Genomic DNA, 22,781 nt, shown 5'->3' on the forward strand with positions numbered 1-22,781 from the left:
CCTTAAATGTTTGATAGAATTTACCAACATAACCATCTGGGCTGGAGTTTTCTTTTGAGAAGGTTTTTAAGTATAATTTCAGTTTCTTTGACAGAAAGTTGTTTGGATTATCTCTTTTCTTCTTTTTTTTTAATAATTTATTTATTATTGGTGTTCAATTTGCCAACATACAGAATAACACCCAGTGCTCATCCCATCAAGTGCCCCCCTCAGTGCCCGTCACCCATTCACCCCCACCCCCCGCCCACCTCCCCTTCCACCACCCCTAGTTCGTTTCCCAGAGATAGGAGTCTTTATGTTCTGTCTCCCTTTCTGATATTTCCTAACCATTTCTTCTCCCTTCCCTTCTATTCCCTTTCACTATTATTTATATTCCCCAAATGAATGAGAACATATAATGTTTGTCCTTCTCCGATTGACTCATTTTACTCAGCATAATACCCTCCAGTTCCATCCACGTTGAAGCAAATGGTGGGTATTTGTCATTTCTAATGGCTGAGTAATATTCCATTGTATACATAAACCACATCTTCTTTATCCATTCATCTTTCGAGGGACACCGAGGCTCCTTCCACAGTTTGGCTATTGTGGACATTGCTGCTATGAACATCGGGGTGCAGGTGTCCTGTCGTTTCATTGCATCTGTATCTTTGGGGTAAATCCCCAGCAGTGCAATTGCTGGTTCGTAGGGCAGGTCTATTTTTAACTCTTCTGACGAACCTCCACACAGTTTTCCAGAGTGGCTGCACCATTTCACATTCCCACCAACAGTGTAAGAGGGTTCCCTTTTCTCCGCATCCTCTCCAACATTTGTTGTTTCCTGCCTTGTTAATTTTCCCCATTCTCACTGGTGTGAGGTGGTATCTCATTGTGGTTTGGATTTGTATTTCCCTGATGGCAAGTGATGCAGAGCATTTTCTCATGTGCGTGTTGGCCATGTCTAGGTCTTCCTCTGTGAGATTTCTGTTCATGTCTCTTGCCCATTTCATGATTGGATTGTGAAAGAGATGGAAAAATATTCCATGCTCATGGATTGGCAGAATTAGTATTGTGAAAATGTCAATGTTACCCAGGGCAATTTACATGTTTAATGCAATCCCTATCAAAATACCATGGACTTTCTTCAGAGAGTTAGAACAAATTATTTTAAGATTTGTGTGGAATCAGAAAAGACCCGAGTAGCCAGGGGAATTTTAAAAAAGAAAACCATATCTGGGGGCATCACAATGCCAGATTTCAGGTTGTACTACAAAGCTGTGGTCATCAAGACAGTGTGGTACTGGCACAAAAACAGACACATAGATCAATGGAACAGAATAGAGAACCCAGAAGTGGGCCCTGAACTTTATGGTCAACTAATATTCGATAAAGGAGGAAAGACTATCCACTGGAAGAAAGATAGTCTCTTCAATAGATGGTGCTGGGAAAATTGGACATCCACATGCAGAAGAATGAAACTAGACCACTCTCTTGCACCATACACAAAGATAAACTCAAAATGGATGAAAGATCTAAATGTGAAACAAGATTCCATCAAAATCCTCAAGGAGAACACAGGCAACACCCTTTTTGAACTCAGCCACAGTAACTTCTTGCAAGATACATCCACGAAGGCAAAAGAAACAAAAGCAAAAATGAACTATTGGGACTTCATCAAGATAAGAAGCTTTTGCACAGCAAAGGATACAGTCAACAAAACTAAAAGACAACCTACAGAATGGGAGAAGATATTTGCCAATGACGTATCAGATAAAGGGCTAGTTTCCAAGATCTATAAAGAACTTCTTAAACTCAATATCTCTTTTCTTCTTGAGTGAGTTTTGGTAATTTCTTTCAGAGAATTTGTCCATTTCTCTAGTTTTTCTAATTTATTGGCATAAAGTTGTTCATAATATTCCCTTATTATCCTTTTAGTATCTGTAGATTCCGTTTCATTGGTTTGCCCTAACTTTTATTATTTGCTTTCTTTAACCTACTTTGTGTTTAATTTGCTTTTCTTTTTCTAGCTTCTAAGGTAGAAGCTAAAGTCATTGAAATTTTTTTTTTCTAAAAAGGATTCATGCTGTTAATGCCCCTTTAAATACTGCTTTAGTGGCATCTCAGGAATTCTGCTATATTGTGTTTTCATTTTCATGTGGGTTTATAGTTATTATCAAATTTGGAGGTTTTTTGTCCATTGTCTCTTCAAATAATTTTTCAGTCATGCCTCTCCTTCGGATACTCCAGTTATTCATGTATTAAGCCACTTAGTTCACTGATATTTTTTTCTTTGTGTTTTTTTTTTTCTGCTGTGTTTCAACTTGAATAATTTCTGTTGTAGTGCCTTCAAATTCACTAATCTTTTCTTATGTATTGTCTGATCTGTTAATCCCTTCCACTGTATTTGTCTTTATACAGTAGTTTTCATCTTTAGAAGTTCATTCTGGATGTTTTTATATATCTTCCTTGTCTCTGCTTACCTATTTGAATATAGACAACACAGTTAAAGTAACTTTGTAATATTCTTCTCTGGTCCTTCTACCACGTGCATCAATTCTAGTTTTGACTGGTTTCTTATTCTCATTGTGAGTTGTTTCTCTCCTGCCTCTTTGTATGCCTGGTAATCTTGGATTAGGTGTCAGACATTGTCAGTTTTACCTTATTTGAGTGCCAGATATTTTTCTTTTCCTAGAAATCTTCTTGAGTTTCTTTCAGGGATATGGTTACTTTTGGAAACTGTTAGACCTTTGAATTTTTTTTTTTTAATTTTTATTTATTCATGATAGGCACACAGTGAGAGAGAGAGGCAGAGACACAGGCAGAGGGAGAAGCAGGCTCCATGCACCGGGAGCCTGACGTGGGATTCGATCCCGGATCTCCAGGATCGCGCCCTGGGCCAAAGGCAGGCGCCAAACCGCTGCGCCACCCAGGGATCCCGACCTTTGAATTTTTTTTATAAATTTATTTTTTATTGGTGTTCAATTTGCCAACATATAGTATAACACCCAGTGCTCATCCCGTGCCCAACTCAGTGCCCGTCACCCAGTCACCCCCACCCCCCGCCCACCTCCCTTTCCACCACCCCTAGTTCGTTTCCCAGAGTTAGGAGTCCTTCATGTTCTGTCTCCCTTTCTGATATTTCCCACTCATTTTTTCTCCTTTCTCCTTTATTCCCTTTCACTATTTTTTGTATATAAAAATATATATATAATGAATGATACCCAATGAATGAGACCATATAATGTTTGTCCTTATGAGGAAATGCTCCACATCACTTGCAATCAGGGAAATACAAATCAAAACCACAATGAGATACCACCTCTCACCTCACACCAGTGAGAATGGGGAAAATTAGCAAAGCAGGAAACCACAAATGTTGGAGAGGATGTGGAGAAAGGTGAACCCTCCTGCACTGTTGGTGGGAATGTGAACTGGTGCAGCCACTCTGAATTTTAACTTACGCTCTGATTATTTATATTTTTTAGTGACATTTAGAATTAATCATTATGGATCTTCCCTCTGAACATGATGAGAACTTCAGCATACTTAAAAAGTTGGTCACCATTCCCCTTTACCTCACTTCTACCCAGGTGACTTGCTTCCTAAGTCTGAAAGTAAAAATCCTTATGCAGGAGACCTCTTTACCTGTAAGCTCATTTACTTAGTCACTAGGCCTTATCTCTATTTTTCCAGTCTCAGAAGATCCTGGCCAGGATTCTTCCTTTGACCTGTGTTCTGTATTCTATCCTCTTTCAACTCCTGAACTTTTTTTTTTTTTTTGGTATTCCCATTGTAACTATACTGTGTATTAAACTTCCTGGTTCCTTTTTCATTGCTAGTAAGTCCTTCTCTCTATTTCCTCTACTTTTTTTCATTGCCATAGCCCCTTCTAGCAGACACTCCACCTTTCTTTTCCTAATAAAGCCTTTTGAAAAAAATGTTTATATTTGTTTTTGGGCTCTGCTTTCTGCCATTCCACTAAAAGTAATTTCTTATGTGACCTAGTGACTGTCCTAGAGACTAGTTCAGAAAGGACAATGTATTAGTTAGCTGTTTCGTATAACAAACCACTCTACAATTTAGTGACTTAATGTATTATTTCTTTAAAATCTACAGGTTGCCTGAGAGATTCTGCTGGTCTTGCCTGGATTTATTCATGTCCCAGCAAGCTGACAGGTTGTCTGGAAGCTACCTGATCTAGCACAGCCCCATTCGGGGAAATTCAGCCCTACTCCCTGTGATCTCTCACCATTTATCAGACTATACCATGCTTCTTTCCATGGTAGTAGCAAGGGTTAGACTTGAAATTGGCACAGTGTTACTTTTTACCACATTCAGTTAGACAAAGCAAATATAAGGTCAGTTGCTTTGAAGGGATGGAAATTTGTTTCATATTCTTCTTAACCTAGTTTCTTAAATGTTGATATTCCTAGGAAATTCTTACTATCCTTTCCATTTTTGCCTCACAGACCTCATCTCTTTTTACAGGATGAACTGTGTCCTATACATCTGTGAAATCTGAATCAGCAACTGGCAAACTTCTGTCAGGCTGGTCTCTGACGTGTGTTTGTATGGCCTACAAGTTTTAAAAGTGGTTTTTTACATTTTTGGATGGTTTAAACAATCATCTACAACAACAGTAATAAAACAGAGGACCATGCAGCAGAGGCTGTATACTATCTGGCCCTTTACAGAAAAAATTGCCCCTGTACCTCCACCCCTGACACCCCTGATATAAATCAGTATTTCATTACTGATTTTGCTTGGGGTTTAAACTTCTATCTCCCTTCCCCATATACAGGATATTTGTTTCCTGATTATTTGTAGCTGTCTTAAACTCAGTAGGTACAAAATTGAGCTTATTATATCTTCTTTAAGAATTTATTCCTCGGGATCCCTGGGTGGCGCAGCGGTTTGGTGCCTGCCTTTGGCCCAGGGCGTGATCCTGGAGACCTGGGATCGAATCCCACGTGGGCTTCCGGTGCATGGAGCCTGCTTCTCCCTCTGCCTGTGTCTCTGCCTCTCTCTCTGTGTGTGTGTGTGTGTGAGTGTGACTATAGTAGATTAAAACAAAAAAAAAAAAAAAAGAATTTATTCCTCATTGTGATTCCTTATTTCATCTGTACTTTTCAGTCTGGCCTGTGCCAGAAACTTGATAGTCTGGCTAGATTCCTGTCCTATTTTTTTTTTTTTTTTTACCTTCATAGTAACTCTAAATTCTGTCCTTCATTTCTTCTTCCCTTTGGTTAATTTGGGCCTTCAGTTCTCTCCCTCATTTTGTATCATCCTTATGCCTATCCCTCCACAATGCTCTTTGTATGGTCTAATCATCCTATCTTGCATGTACAGTTTATTTCATATACTGAGACTGAGAAATGACTGCTAGCTTGTAGAGTGCCATTTTGGCTTGGCTCTGTGCCATAGGCCAAAGCCAGAATGTAGGGGAATAAGAAGCAAGTAGGTGAGAAGAAAGAAGCAGCAGTAAATTCAAGCTTTCTAAGGGAAAAGGGGAACAGAGCTGGATGGATATTTGGTTATTTTTACAAAATACATTTTTACTACAGTCCTCTGAGTAGTTTGACATATTATATCTGGATTCTGAGCTATGAGAAAAGTAAATATTAAGGAAAATCTTAATATCAAGACTTTTGTGTATATTTCCGATAATTCAGATGAATAAAGTTTAGGTTTTTTAAAATTATATTTTCAGGGGCACCTGGGTGGCTCAGTGGTTGAGTGTCTGCCTTTGGTTCAGGTTGTGATCCCAGGGTCCTGGGATCAAGTCCTGCATCCTGCTGCCCGCAGGGAGCCTGCTTCTTCCTCTGCCTGTTTCTGCCTTTCTCATGAATAAATAAAATAAAATCTTAAAAAAATTACATTTTCATTGGATATTTCATATAAGCAGTTGAATGTACTACAATTATAGACATCTTAGTATTGGGGGAATTAGTAAAGTTTAAAATGTATACATGCAAATTTTATTAAAACTTGAAAGAATAAGTACTTAAGATGGTTAATGAATTCATTCTATAATTTTTGTTGTTGCTAAACTTGTAAATGTTAGGTGTCATGGTAGGTATTACTATTTATCCCGTAATTATTTGTTTCCCTAGACTGAAAAAGAGTGAGAGGCTTTGAAAATAGAATAATTTTTTTAAAAAATGTATCCAGTTAATTTAAAAGAAAAAGAAAAAAACACCTTTTTAAAAAAAGATTTATTTATCCAGAGAGAGTGTGTACATGAGCATGAGAGGTAGAGACTCTCCAGCAGACTCCCCACTGAGTATGGAGCCTGATGTGGGGCTTGATCTCATGACCCTGAGATCATGATCAGAACTAAACCCAAGAATTGGATGCTTATCTGACCCCACCACTCAGGTGCACCCCACTCAAAAGAAAAAAATATCTTAAAATGCAAGTTATGATAATTGTGAAATGTTATTCGTATTTGAAAATGGAAAGTCAGCCATTCATTTAATAATTGCTTATTGAGTACTCTTAACTGTAAGTAAGAATTGTGGGAGGTGCTATAGGGTATATAAAGAAACTTAAGCCAATGAGTGTCGCTTGTCAAGTTGCTCAGAGTTTAGAAGAATCTGCTTTCCTTTAAGGCATATTAAACAAGACTGTTATCAGATTCACTAAATTTTTTTTTCGAATCTGTCAATTTTTAAATAGGTGTATTAAAATCCGTATTTGCCTATTTTTCAGTACAAATTAATCAGTTTTGGCTTCATACATTTTTTCTCTTAGTATACTTTTTAAATATACTTTAAACTTGTTTTCAGAAGGTAGCTGCATTATTTGCTTTTTCATGGTATAGTACATTCTCCTATTTTTGCATAGTTGAATTCTTTCATGACGACTTTTCCTTAGGTATATTGGAGTTTTCATTTGCAAGGTTAGTGTGAGTGAAAGCTTCATGATGTGCATGTCTTTCTTTCCTCTCTTACTACTTATTACTGCATTCCTGGGAGTTTTATTAATGCCTCCACTGGCTCATCAGTTCAGAATTTGGTCTTTTGGACCAAATTTGGAATGTCAGCTCTCCCAAGGATATTACACATCTGTTTCCTCAGATATATAGCAGTTTATCCTAGTCTCAATCGTGCAGCTGTTTCTACTTCCTTCTGCTAGTCTAGGAAACTCATTTCATACCCAGAGTCCCACCATGAGTGAGTGCTTTGGATCCCATTATGTTGGAGGAAGTAAAATTCTAGACCCTTTATTTACTTTCAAGAAATAGAAACTTCTGCTTTTAACAGTGAGTTTTTTGTTTTTCTTATAGATACAATTTTTGTTTTCAAGTGTAGAAATGCCTTTTAAATAATTATTTCATCCTTTTTTGTTGATGTGTTCCAGGGAAGGGCAGGATCTTGCATGAGGTTAAAGATAATCTTGACAATAGTCATTGTCATTATGTAACTATGACAACTTTTTTTTTTTTAAAGGAGAGAGCATGAGTGGACGGAGGAGGGGCCGAGGGTGAAAAAGAGAGAAAATCTTAAAGCAGGCTCCACACTAAATGCAGAGCCTGACACACGGCTTAATCTCACAATCCTGAGATCATGGCCTGAGCCAGAATTGAGAGTTGGACACTTAACCTACTGAGCCACCAAGGAACCTCATAACTATGACAGTTTTTAAAAAGTTACTCTATGTATCACCTAAAATCATCCTAAATTACATAGTAGTTACAGGCTTACAAGTCCTGCACTATCCAGAAATACTGGAATAAACCAAGATGTCCTAAGTTCCTACCTACTTTGTTTTTTGTTCATGATAAGACAGCAATGAGAGTAAATTAGGAAACAGGGGAATAAGAAGTCATATAGATATAGCATTAACAAATTGCAGAGTTATCCAGAAAGAACTCCACTTGAGAAAGTTTTATTAGGACTTCTGTTTCATGGTGAGAGATTGAACTATAACTTCACCACCATTGCTGACCATCTTCCTTAAGACCCAGTGAAATGAAAGTACAGAAAAAAAAGTAGAAAGCAATTAACTCAGCATGGTGAAGAGATTGGAGGTAAATGGGAGATCATAATGGACAAGATTATTTCAACAGATTTGCATAATGCACTGTATCTGGGAGTGTGTGAATAGAACTCAGAAAAGTGCAACCTAGAATATACTACGGGAACACTACAAAAAGGGCAACTGGATGTAATTCCAGAGAGATTTGGAGTACATAAATAATAGGTGCACATAATTGAATAAGTGAGTGGAAAGTGGAGTTAAAAGTAGGTGTTTATTCAAAGTTGTTAAGGAATGGGGACTCTACTTAAAATTCTTATGTTCCAGCTCATCCTGGAATTTACTGGTAGGCATAACTATGTAGCACTTATTTTAAAAAAATTGAATGATTTCATTGAGGAGAAAGGTAAAATTTTTCCATATAGATGTTAGTACCCCAGAATAAATCCTCCCTTTATTCTGAAATTCGAGCAGATCCAGTTTTACCACAAATAACCTGTTTCTGACTAAACAAAACCTGGTAGTTAGCCCACCTTTCCTCAACTTAGCTTAGAGAGAAAGGAAGCATCCAGTCTGAATTCCTACTCAGGAGAGAGACCTAGTGGTGAATAAGTCTGCTCAGTGGGAGACCACCCACTATTCAGTGGAAACTCACACTGGCTACCCAGAACGTCAGTCTTAAACACAGATAAATAAATAGTGGTTGATTGGTGCAATGGGAGTACATAGAACAGCACGGTTGAATATCACAAAGTGTTGAGATATAGAAGATAGACACAAGAGAATATACAACATTTATTAAAAATGATATCAATAGACAAAGGTAAACAGTAATGGTTGGGAGAGGGTATTATATGATAACCATATAAAAATAGTGATTACTCCAAAAGTTAAGATACTGGTTACCTTTGGGGATGTGGAATTATAATTGAGAGAGGGTACATGAAAGGCTTTTGGGAGTACTGGCATTCTTCTGAGTAGCTTTTACATAGATGTTCTCTATAATGAGCATAACATTTATGTATTACATATTTTTCTGTGTGTCTGTTAAATTTTGTTAAATTTCCCAGTAAAAAATATTTAAAGTCAAAAGGAGATCCTGGAGGAGATTGAGGCAATTCTGTAAACCAGCATACCTATTTTTTTTAAGAGAACTCTGAGAATATGATGTATTCATAAAATAGGAATAGGGTGCTATGAAAAAAGAAACAATTAGAGGACAGAGAAGAGCTCAGAGGTTAAAAGTATAATTGCTTACCATAAAGCCTTAGTGAAAGGACTAAAATATAAATTGATTAAAAAAAAAAAATCCCAGAATGTAAAGAAAGAAGAGTAAGAGACTAAGATTTGAGAGAAAAGAGTAGTAGAAAATCAATCCGGGAGATCCAATTTCCAACTAAGAAGAGTTTCAGAAGAGAGAAATAACCAGGTGAAGTGGGGAAAATAAAGAAATAGCAGAAGAGAATTTTCTGAGTTAAAAGATGTAAATCTGTAGTTCAAAAAGTGCGCAGCACACTGCATGTAAGAAAACATTTGAGCAATATCAAAATGAGGATGTAGAGCTTGGAAAGGTGAGGGGGATGGAGAGAGGATACATTGACCTATAAAACAGGATTGCCAATGTCTCAACCCATGACACTTGATATTACAGGACGCTGGAGCGGTACCTGTGACAACTTTTGGGGGGAGATGATTTCCAACCTTGAATTTGATACCTTTACAAAATAAAATTGAGAAGGAGAGCAAAATAAAGGCATTTTCAGACAGCACAGTTAAAATCCACATAGTCCTTCCTGAGATTATATAAGAATGATTCAGTAAAACAGGCATAAACTAAGATATAGTATGGGGGGAACAACGCGTACAATTTAGGAAAGCAGGAAGAGAGAAGTTTGAAGATGATAGCTGTACAGTATGCGAGAGAATAGCCAGCTTGAGAGGAAGGCCTCTAGGGTGATGAGATCTAGGAACGACTCAGTGTATCTGTAAGTGACATTCCTGAGGGGCTGGGAGAGAATAAAAATGATGAAAGAAAAACATGGGAGACCATAGAAAGGCAAAGATGAGGACCACTGAAACACTGCATGTGTTTAAACAATTGATGAGAAGCCTAAGACTGGGCAGCTGGTAAGATAGTAACAGCATCATTCACTGAGTGAGTCAAGATATGGTGCCATAATCACACATCGAAGTAATAGTGTTGTTGGAGGTATTTTGTCACAGTTGTCTTGATAGCTGTTTTAAAATAGTTGCCAAATAAAAAATTACGGTCTTCTGGTTTATTAGCAAATAATTTACCCAAAAGGCATCCTTAAACATTTCTCTGTCCTATATGTATTCTTTGTCCCTAAATATGAGGGACTTTTCCCTATTAAATTCCATGTTGTTTGAATATATTACAAATATGCAAATCTGTGTTATCTTTTATGATTTCCAGTAACTAAAAAGTATTTAAATCTGTTAGAATTAATCTAACATCTAAGTTACCCTCTAAATTCATCATCATATATTACCACCATTATGAAATTCTTAAATGTGAGTAATGATGAGTATTGAAAGCTATTAGAAATTTAACTGTGATTTTGTCGTGTAGCTTGAGAGAAAACTGTCTTCTGTTCCTCTAAGTGTCTTCTCTAATACCCACGAACTTAATGGTAGAGACTCAGGAAGCCTACATAAGGCAGATGGCTCCTTCTTCTAGATATTTAGATGGAAAACAAAGAAGATCATTAAGCTACCAAATCATTCTTGAAAGTATATTGCCATTTTATATGAATGGTTATTTTATGTGAATCTGACAAATCATTTACTGATAGAGGTCAGAAAAATGGTTATCTTTGGAAGTTGGGTACTGATTGTGAGGGCCACATGACAGAGATTTTTGGAATGCTGGAAATGCTCTATATTTTTATCTTGGTGGATTTGTGGGTGTATATACATATGTAAGAATTCATCGGAATGTACACATATGACTAAATGAAAAAAGTGAGAAATAAGTGCCTTTGAGATGCAGGGTATTGAAGGTACAAAGTGAGTTACTAAAGTATTAGCAGACATGTTGTTTAAAGTCAATGGTGACACTTTCCCCCCATTTATTACTTTCCGTGATAGAAGATGACTTAATTATACAACGTAACATGTATTCCAATAATGTGTAAGTATATAAAGTAAAAATTGAAGTGCTGCTTTCTTAGAGGTAATCACTGTGCACAGTTGTCTTTTCACTTTCTCTTTGTGTACAATAATATTCCTTAAACAAATTTTTAGTAGTGTCAAACATACATTATTCTGAAACTTGCTCTCCCTCTACTTAACAGCATGTAATAGATATCCTCCCATATCAGATTACAGATTCACGTGATCCTCTTTGAAAATTGTGTGTTCTGTTATAGTCTGTTTATGCTGTAATTTATGTAGCTACATCCCTAGACTTTTGAGGTCATCTTATATTTTTACTAATGGATACAGTGCTCTAATAATCTTTTTTCTTTTACATCTGTACTTGTGTATTTATACAAGTATTTGTTACAGGATAACTCCAGACACAGAAAACCTAGTTATATTTTGATGGCTACTACAAAATTGCCCTTCATTCCCAGGACCTATGAACCATAACTTTATCTACATTGGATAGGATCAGTTTTTTTTTTAATTTATTTTTTATTGGTGTTCAATTTACTAACATACAGAATAACCCCCAGTGCCCGTCACCCATTCACTCCCACCCCCCGCCCTCCTCCCCTTCTACCACCCCTAGTTCGTTTCCCAGAGTTAGCAGTCTTTACGTTCTGTCTCCCTTTCTGATATTTCCCACACATTTCTTCTCCCTTCCCTTCTATTCCCTTTCACTATTATTTATATTCCCCAAATGAATGAGAACATATAATGTTTGTCCTTCTCTGACTGACTTACTTCACTCAGCATAATACCCTCCAGTTCCATCCACGTTGAAGCAAATGGTGGGTCTTTGTCATTTCTAATAGCCGAGTAATATTCCATTGTATACATAAACCACATCTTCTTTATCCATTCATCTTTCAAGGGACACTGAGGCTCAGTTTTTAAAAGCGTTTGCCAATTAAATAGACAAAAATGGAACCTCATTGTTTTAATTTGCTTTTCTCTGGTCACTAATGGAGTTGAGCTTTCTTTCTTATGTTAATTACTAATTTGTGTTTATTTTTTTAATTACTTGTCTGCTCTACAGCAGGTTTTCTTGTTTAGTTATCAGAGTTCTTTGTATAGGGCATTAATTTTTATTTCCATTATAAATGTGGCAAATATCCAATTTGATTTCTTATCTTACAATTTTATTTGCGGTAGCTTGTACCATGTGATGCTATAAGTCTTTTCCTTTGTGGCTTCTTCATTCTGTGTTTTGCCTAAGAAGATCATCTGCTGAGGAACAGCAAACTTTTTTTATATTTTCTTCTGGAATACTTATAGTTTTGTGTTTTACTTTTAAATCACTAATCTACCACAAGTTTATTTTTGTGAGCTAAAGATGGAAATATTAATATACATTTCTCCCCAAACAGCCAATTATTCCATAAATCACCCAGCAGTCCATCCTTTCCTCACTAAAGTGGAAAACCAGTGCTAGTACTTTATGAATGATTGACAGGTCATAAAAGTGTACTGTTCTTCTTTTTGTGCAGGGTGGATGTGAGTTTTTAAGCAAAGTTTAAGAATGTAGGGTGGAGCTTATAGGAAGGAATAGAAGACAAGTGTAGGGTTGCCTTGGGAGTTAAACTGCCTTGGACAGGATTAAAAGTACAGATGGGATAGAAGAAGAATATACATAAGGCAAACATGAAGTAAGAGCTATATAAATAGCAATCTAGTGTATCAGTTCAACAGCTTATTATATTATGCAAAATCTTATTTCAAAGGAATTCTTGTTTTTTTTCTCCTTTTATATTTATTTTAATTGACTATGGCACAGAAATCACCACTTAACTCCTAGAGGAAAATGGGTTGTTTTTAGTTAACATCAACTTCAAGTATATCTCATGTTTAATCTTAGACTTGTATAGTTAAAATCATTAACATATGAATGAGAATTGTTTTCACTTCTGGAAGAGTCTGGTTGTGTGACAGTGTACAAAATGTAGCTGAAGAAAACGACTCCTACATATGTGAAGTACCCCATCTAGCAGAGAGAGATTTCTGGAAAATTGGGTACACATGTAGAGGAAGGATGAGGGTGTGTTTTTACCGGACTAGATTGGAAGTATGCTGAAAGTGAGGCTGTCAGTATAGTTTTTTAATTGTTGATCAGTAATAGTCATGATAATTGAAATAGATTATTTCATTGTCTTCTCCCCCCCATCACCCCCCAATCCTTCCCTTTTTCTTACAGATCATACATCAGTTGGCGGGCTGGGAGACAGTTTTTACGAATACTTACTAAAAGCATGGTTGATGTCAGATAAAACAGACCATGAGGCGAGAAAAATGTATGATGATGCTATTGAGGTAATTCTTGTCGGAACAGTTACTTGCTTAACATTCTGAATATACAGTGTGTTTCATAGTGACCACTGAACATTTTGTGATATACCCTCATGTAGAGTTTTAGTATATTAATATAAAAGTCTTGTATTATTTTCCTTTATTGTGGTATTTTAAAGAAATTTTTGAAGAATATGTAACATTTATGAAAATTTAAATGACTTTTAGTTACTGTCTACACAGACTGGATAAACTTCTGACTTCATTCACATACATTTCCATAAACATTTCTTCTTTCAAATGACATTGAACCTACACATGGAAAGCTTTATGGATAAATAATAAGGGCAAAACACTTATCTAGTATTTTCCACACACCATGCTGTTGTAACCCCTTTTACACATATGAAATCATTTAATCTTTACTACCATTTTTCACTTGAGAACTTTATGGCACAAAGAGGTTAAGTAATTTGCTCAAGTTTGCAATCACTAGTAAGTGATGGAGCCTGGAACTGAACAGCCTGACACCAGGGCCTGTGCTTTTAACCACTTTACTGTATCATTTCATATTTATATAACATCTTACCACAATGTTGTGACAGTTTAAAACTGAAATAGGTTTCAATCTTGGAAGCACTTATATGTGATATTTCCAAGCAAAAAGTATGAAATAGAAAAGTGTGTTACCCACTTATTAAGTTGTTTTCTGATCTAGTACAAACTCATAGCCCTTTAGTAATTTTAATCAGTTTTTAAAGTTGTATTGGGGTACCTGAGTGGCTAAGTCAGTTAAGCGTCTGACTCATGATTTCCACTCAGGTCGTGATCTCAGGGACATGACATCAAGCCCCCTGTGTGACTCCGCACTGTCAAGATTCTCTTTCTCTTTGCCCCTCCTCTGCATCCCTCTCTCTCTCTCTCAAATAAATAATTTTTAAAAGTCAGTTATTAAAATTATATATTTTTAAAGTTTTATTATGTATTTTTATTGAAGTATAGTTGGTGCATAATGTTACATTAGTTTTAGGTGTATAACATGGTGATTCAGCAAGTCTTTACGTAGTGTTATGCTCACAACAGGTGTAGCCACCATCTGTCACCATACAATGCAATTACAGTACCATTGACTATATTCCCTTTATCCCTGTGACTTATTTCCATGATTAGAAGCCTGTGTCCAACTCCTCTTCACCCATTTTTCACATCCTCCCACCTTCCTCCCCTACTCTTGATATTCTTAAGTTTTGTTTTCTCTCCATTTTTCTTCATCAAAGCCGTTTGGGATTTTTAAAGAAACTCATTTAGGCTTTGTTGATTTTGTATAATTTTGTATATAACAACACCATTCTGACTATAATTGATGATCAGTGTTCAGAGTTACAGTTATCATTGTGTTTTAAAAATTAAAGCAAGGATCTTATTACCCTTTTTATAGCTTTACTTTTGGGGGAACTAATTCCCTACAGTTGTTTATAGAATGCATAAGAGTTAAACTGAAATTTGGCATATAGTGTTTAGTTCATTGTAGGCATTCAGTTAAATTTTGTTTTTAATATTTTACTTATTCATGAGAGAGACAGAGAGAGAGGCAGAGATACAGGCAGAGGGAGAAGCAAGTTCCCTGCAGGGAGCTCAATGTGGGACTCAATCCCAGGACCCCAGGATCATGACCTGAGCCGAAGGCAGACACTCAACCACTGAGCCCCCTGGGCATCCCTCAATAAATGTTTCCTGAGTAGCCATCTTTTGAGTGCCTTACATGCTAGATGCCATGAGGCCCACAAAAGATGAAAAACATTGTCCTTGCACTCGGAAAACTAATCTTTACATTTGCCCTTCAGCATATTATGATTAAAACAATAACGAAAACTTACAGATCAGTGGTAGGTCCCGTATTTTGCTTATTACCCCTTCCTTACTCCCCTGACAGCCCAAATACAAGTACCTACCATTTATTTACAAAATGACTTCTTTTTTTTTTTTTTATACAAAATGACTTCTTAACTAAACACTTATTGACTGCATGCTACACTTTAGGCCTTATGGAGTATAAAATGATGAATGAGGCATAATTCTCAGAATTCTGTAAAACAGACGTTATCACTATAAGGAATGCACAGTAAATTTTTCCAAAGCTGTTTGTTACTGAACTTGTCAGAGAAATAACACACAAAAATGTGGGTTCTTATTCCTCCTTATTGTCAGAAAAGTGTAGTCTCTAATCATATATAATACTTTCCACCTTTTTATGAAAGAACTAAATGCAATTTCTTATGCTTTTCCATGGAATGATCTCTAAAGGTAGAGAAGTAATTGATAGCCCCTCTTAGCAAAGTCTGTGAGAACATAGTCCAAAGGAACAAAGCTTTTAAAAATCTCATTTTTAAAGTTAAATGTAGTTGTTGGACTCTACTTTGTGTTACATTCAAATTTAATATAAAATATTTCTCTTCATCCCCACATCTTTTGAGTAACATTGACATTCCAGGAAGATGGACTGTGTTTATCACGTGGCCTCTCCTAGCCATAGCACAGCAACATGTGAGGAGTTAAGCTTGAACTTCTAACTACTTATGTAAGCTTTGTAACATACAAGATGTACTTTGACAAGAGGTATAGTTACATGGAAAAGAAGAAACCATTTTAACTAATTACCCAAGCCATATTTTTTGGATTAATTTAGATTCTTCTTCAATTTTATTGAATGAGATAGGAAATAAATTGATAGAGCCTTTTAGGTTATATGTTGTCATCATGATCTCATTTGATTGCTATGAATTCCATTTAGCTCTAGAATAAAAACCCTGTAATATTGGTAGTGTTCTGTCTTTAGGCCAGTCTTCCCTCTCCTACCTTGTCTCTGTTGTGATGGTGATGGGGTGAGGTATTCATTCAAGACCCTATGTGACTTGGCTATTCTCTAAAACTTACTTACTGCAAATTAACTCTTCCAGTTTGGGTAGGTTACTGATCTGTAGAATATTATATTACTAAGATTTTATGATAGCTAGAAGGATGTAGTAAGTTTGAATACCAACACTTTGCTTCTAAAAATTTGAATATCTACTCTTTCTTGTAGGCTATAGAGAAACATCTTATTAAGAAGTCCCGAGGAGGTCTCACCTTTATTGGAGAATGGAAAAATGGGCACTTGGAAAAGAAGATGGGGCACTTGGCCTGTTTTGCTGGGGGAATGTTTGCACTGGGAGCAGATGGTTCCAGAATGGATAAAGCTGGTCATTATTTAGAGCTAGGGGCAGAAATTGCACGTACATGTCATGAGTCATATGACAGAACTGGTAAGAGTATTAATAACACTAACTACTTAGACTAAAAGAACCTCTAAGTTAAAAATATGTTTAGTAATTAGAAGGAAAATATATAGATATTTAAGATAGATTGCTCTGCATTAGAGTAAATAATAAGAGAGTAAATCATTTTCTTAAGAACTTGAATTTTAATTCTGAAAATGTGTTCCTGTGTCATTTTTAAAAATTATTCTGAGTTTACTGATTTTGTTAATAAAGATTTTGAAGGAATTGTTTTAATGATGAAAGACAGGATTTTTGAGGATGTATGAGATGACATTATTTATTTTAATATAGTAAGAATCCATTTTAGCCATTCATTTTAGCTTCTGTAAAACTACTTAAATGAACACAGAATTGACTGATTTAGGTTACTGCCTTGCATCTTCTCTTGTAAAAATAAGAATGACCAAAAGATAATAGTAGTTATATTGAATGTATAGTTGGTATCTAGGTAATTAGTAGTCTCTTAGCTCACCAATAATTTTTTAATTTGTGGTACCTGCCTCTTAAAAAGATCCTCTAATGTTGCTTTAGGCAAATATGTAATATTTCTGGGCTTCAATGTCCTTACCCAGAAAATGAGATGGTTCTTAAGGATGAAAAAAATTGGTCCTCAGAGGTGAAAAATATTTTTTAATATGTATTCTAATATAGTCATATATAGACAAACAATGTATATTATTAAAATTTCATGGAGAGAGAAGGCTGTTAGGTTTTCTAAAAAGCCTGAAAAAGGATTGTGAAATACTGAAGTAGACCTTTCAAGATTTTTTTCTGGTTAGAAATGTGTTTCTATATGGAATAATGGAAAATGAGTTCCCAGAAGGACTAAAAATTAGGAAGTTTTTTTTTGTGATTTTGGAAGTTGAATTGTTGCTAATATGAAATAACTGAATTTCCATTTTAGGATTACTTGCCATCAGGTACCATGACACAGATACGACCAGCTTAAAATTTATCCTAGTTCATCTAAGTTCATAAATCTGTCAGGTTATTTTTATATAATAAGGAATTGAACTTATGATGAAATTGACCTTTCAGGTCCCTCAGTAACTAAGGGATTTCATTTCTTGATAAAATACAACTAAGCAGATGTTATTTTAGAGTTAGCATATAGTATGTATAAAGTTGGTGATCTAATTATAAGTAGAAGCTAAATTATATTATCATGGTGACTATATAGAGTATCAAATATATATTTAAAATACAGCCAAAATTAGTAAAACCTTGAGGATCAGAATGGATATTCAGAATGTGTACTAGGACCCATGATAATAAAACTTGTGATGCAGATTTTGACCACAAATGAAATAATAGATGTAAAATAGTAGGATTTCATGCAGCAGACATATTAAAAAATATGATATACTGTTAATATAATTAATTATTCACTCCATTAAACATGGAGCACCAATGATGTGCCAAGCATTACGCTGGATGCTTACAGATGAAAGTGTTAATAGGACATATCCCCTACTTTTGAGAAATTCATAGAATACCAGAGTTATGAGCAGACTCCTTGACTGTCACATTTCATAGAGACATTGCTGATACTGGTATGAAATACTGTGATACTGTAGAAAGGACATGTGGACTAGGATTAAAAAAATCCCATATTCCACTATTTATTATCTCTGAACCTTAGGCAAATCATTTAACCTGACTAAGTCTCTGGTCCTCCATCTGCAAAAAACTCATAATAATACCTATCCTGTCTTCCTCAGTATGTTGTTGTGAGCATAAGTGAAAGTTTAAACAATCCAGTCTGTGTTGCATTTATACTGTTTCTGATGGTTACTCTCACATGGCAAGTCGGTGAACCTGTGACCCTCCTTGCCATGATATGTCCCAAAAGATTACCATTTGATTTGTGTGCTGTATTTTGAAGTCTTTCTCTTTAATCTCAGCTTAGATCCTCTAATCAAAAGGTACAATCCTAGTGTTGCTTCTGCCCCACTTGGTTATTATATCTTGTGTTTAGGTATAGCTGTGCTATAATTTTTTGGCCAGCTTGTTTAAAAATATCCATTCACTTTTTAGCAATTATTCCAGCTAAATTCATATGATGAGAACTTTGGAATTTCACTTTCATTTGTCACTGGAATTAGAATTAACATTAATAATCTTCATATATTTTACCTTATTGATGAACATGGCCTCATCATGGCCTAATTTAGCTAGGAATAATTTGTAGGAAATATTGCTGAATCTGTTCATGAAACTAAGTAACTCAATGTACTTTTAGACATTATTGTATCTACATGGGAAGCTAGTTGATACCTTGTTTTAGTTTATTCTGAAGTATAATGCAGAATTGGAGCCAAACAAGATCTTAGACTTCTAAAATATAGTAGTGGTCTTTTTCTGGGTTTCTAGATCTTTTTTAAAAAAAGTATCGAACCTGAATAAAATAATGACTGTTATTTAATTTAATTTACTTCTTATTAAAGTTGCATAAGATTTTCCCTAGACCATGTGCTATTACATTTAGGGGAAATTTTAATGTTTAGATACATAGAACTTATTCAATGGACAAAAGATACATTGGACATGGATTTTGGACCTACTTTAAGAGTTTCTACAAGTATTTTTTTCCTTAAAAGAAAGTTAATATGAGGGAAATAGTTTAAGTTCTTTCCTTACTGTTAGCTTACTGAAACTATAGTCAACTTGCCTGTCCCAGAATATTCCTTATGCTTTTTTATCTTTTGTTAAATTTCTTTTTGTTGACCTGAGTGTATGCTTATTTTTCCCATCTCTACAGATTCTACCTATATGGAGGACTCCTATGACTTGCAAATTAATTTATACTTTCTTTAAAATGTATCTTTTACTGTCTTATTGACCTTTGTCACATTTGATATTTTATTTTGATTTTTTTATTTGTGCATGTCTCTTTCCTTTGCCTACATTAAATGATTTTTGCATACTCTTAGAGTTCTTTTTACCTAGACACTAAATTATTTATAGTTTCAACTCAATTTTTGCTTGTTGGATTAGTTTCCTTTTAGAAATGAAGTATCAAATGTAAATAGGAAATTTAAGATAGAAAATAGAAATTACAAAATAGATTAAGAAATTACTTTTTTACATTTCTTAAAGGAGCATCTATGAAATAATGCCCTCAGAAAAATGAAACCAGTCATTTGACCAGCTTAATGGATGTAATTGGTATATAATTTAGGCTTGTGTGTTTTTATTTTACCAACAACTCTTCACAAAACATATATGTTCTCTTTTTGCTGTGTTTTATTTGTGAAGTTATGAATAACATTAAGTGAGATATAATTTTTAGTAGAAGTTTAAACTATTAGTTCCATGCAGCCAATTTCTACTTCCAGTTCAGGCAATATTATCATTATAGAAGTTATTATCTAATTTTTGTATTTTTTATTATCTAAAGATAGCCTTAAGATTAGCATTTGAGAACTCCCTATGATCACCTGGCACTCATTCTTTGAGAAAGGAAAAACATAAGAAATTCAGATAAAATGACTTCTTGTACTTTTTCATTGGATTGCCATGATCTCAGTGCTTATGATGTTTGACTTCTATCATCACTTTAGAAGCATTTATTAAATGCCAAATGCTATTTGGTCAAATGCTATTTGGTCTGACCTTGTCACTAAACTCGATAGAAGTTGTCTAACAAAAAATGTTGATGATTTGTTGGTTAATCCTAACCTCAACTCCCATTGAGGAGCTGGTCAAAGCTTTATGTGCACACAGTTTTGCGCCCAATTTCATAGCTTGCTTGGACAGAACATGGTCTTCTTCCAGAGCCTACCACAGACTTATGACCCTCAGGTTGAAAATCTTCTGCTTGGGTTCTGCTTTAGTTCTCAAAGACTTAGCAGTAAACTATTCTGGATCACATGTTTTGCTTTCAATAGAACTAGCTATGATTGGTGCAGTGTTTTTGATTTTATGTTTTTTCTTGGGGTTGGTAGTTGATGAGAAAGCCCTTATTTTCACATTTATGTATGATTATTTAGAGCTTACGGTGTCTCCCTTGTAATGCTGAAATTTGGCTACAGCAACACGTCTTGCCAACAACAATGCATGATTCTGTTTATGGTCTACCAGCATTATATTCTTATTTCACCTTTTCTTTTCTGAGGAAATATAAAAATGTCTGGAATTTTTTAAAAGAGGTTATAGACATTGAAACTATTTGCCACTAGTAAAAGGAAAGAAATATGGCAGCTGAGACTAGTAATTGTTTGTGAGTTCAACATCCCAGTGGAAGAGGACTTTATATTGACAGATCTGGGTACTCGGTGTGATTAGAAAGAGGTTACTAAAAAGAATTTCATATAGTGCTGTATTCTAGCCTGAATGGAAATCATATCATTCAAAAAATATTATGTAGTGTTAAAATATAGGTATAATGGCCCTATTTTATTCAAACTAATAAATGGGCAGTACTGATAATTCTTGGTGATGGTAGTTTGAATTTCTTCTTGCTATATATACACAGAGGCTATAGGAGAAAAGAGTTTATTTTTACAACTGACTTAAATTTGAAAATATATTGCTTTTTATATACTCTAGGATGCTTAAAAAAAGTGTATAATCCACACCTGAATCTAATTCAAGATCCTAGCTCTAAAATGTTTTCTTACATTTATGTGTTATATTAAAAGGACTTTAAAATTGTCCTGACTAAAAAAATAATTCTGCACAGTACAATTATCTGTCTCATTTTATTTTGGAACAAAACAGAATATGTAATGTGTTTATGTCTAGCTTTGCATTTGTTGCCAGAGGATTACTAGACTCTTGTCAGTATGGTTGGATTTAGCAGTATATTGATGTACATTATGTATGAGAAGTATTTCATGTCAGGATAGTAAGAATATTTATAAGTCTATTATAAGAAAACCAAATGTGGATCTTTTAAAGTCACTGATTTTGCAAAACAGCAACAATAAATATAAAACAAAATTAACATAACTTTACATTATACCCCATTCTTTCAGGGAAAAAAGCAGCTCTGGTGAACAAACACAAATGGTTTTTTATGCTCATTTGTTTCTTTTGTCATGTTACAGCATTAAAGCTGGGTCCTGAATCATTCAAGTTTGATGGTGCAGTAGAGGCTGTGGCAGTCCGGCAGGCTGAAAAGTATTACATCCTCCGTCCAGAAGTAATTGAAACCTATTGGTACCTATGGAGATTCACTCATGATCCAAGATATAGGCAATGGGGCTGGGAAGCAGCACTGGTAAATAAGCCAATATTTCTTATATGCAAGAGTATTAAATCAAGCCTTCCTGTAGTACCGTATGTCCTCATCCATGTTACCTCATGTTTAGTAATTATAGTGCTACTTTCATTTATCTGATGGAAAAACTCTGTTACTCAATTTAAATTTGTTTGCTTTTTTTTTTTTTAAGATTTTATTTATTTATTTCAGAGAGAGGGGGACAGCATGAGCAAGGGAGGGGCAGAGGGAGATGGAGAAGCAGAGTCCCTGCTGAGCCTGGAGCACATACATCCCAGACTCAATTCCAGGACCAAGATCATGGGCTAAACTCAGACGTTCAACTAACTGAGCCACCCAGACACCCCTCAGTTTAAGTTACTTAAGCAGTAGAAGTAAACCTTAGAATCAGCTTAGTTCTTGATTAAAATTACTTTCCTACTGGTGTTCACTCCTTTTTCTTCTTGAATAACTATAAGAAGACATTTAAAAGGCATTATGGGTTTCAGTATGATTATACAGTTTCTGTACTTGCCAATTAAGGCTTAACCTCTGGGGGGAAAAACCCAACATTTTAAGACTGTCCAGACTCACAGCTTGGGTAGATTACCCACTATTCACTTCAGTTTGTATTCTAAGTAGTTTCTTAGTGGACCATCATAAGAAGAATCAGTGAATTGTTAAAATTTTTCCAGATTGAAAGACTCTTTATTTACTTACCTATTTATGAGAATTGTTAATGGTTAGTAAAGAAGGCCAGTGGTTTATTCTTAAAATACTAGCTAGCCTTTCAGAGAACACTGTGGCTATCAGTACCTGGTGAGGAAGAAAAATATTAGTCTTCTCAT

The 22,781-nt window shown here is 35.2% G+C and overlaps 1 protein-coding gene across 7 annotated transcripts in view; it reads left to right on the top strand.

Moving 5' to 3' along the window:
- Positions 1–22,781, top strand: part of MAN1A2 (mannosidase alpha class 1A member 2) — a 213,141-nt gene that overhangs the window by 134,215 nt on the left and 56,145 nt on the right. For all 7 annotated transcript variants that reach the window (XR_003139521.3, XR_003139522.3, XM_025453390.3 and 4 more), the window contains exons 9-11: positions 13,322–13,437; positions 16,496–16,715; positions 21,782–21,954. Coding sequence is in view for 5 of the 7 variants with exons in the window: in XM_025453390.3 (XP_025309175.1) it covers positions 13,322–13,437; positions 16,496–16,715; positions 21,782–21,954 (509 nt within the window). In the remaining 2 variants the exon portion in view is untranslated. The remainder of the gene's footprint in view (positions 1–13,321; positions 13,438–16,495; positions 16,716–21,781; positions 21,955–22,781) is intronic.

Source organism: Canis lupus, chromosome 17 (assembly GCF_003254725.2).
Source record: "Canis lupus dingo isolate Sandy chromosome 17, ASM325472v2, whole genome shotgun sequence".
In the NCBI taxonomy this organism is placed as follows: domain Eukaryota; kingdom Metazoa; phylum Chordata; class Mammalia; order Carnivora; family Canidae; genus Canis; species Canis lupus.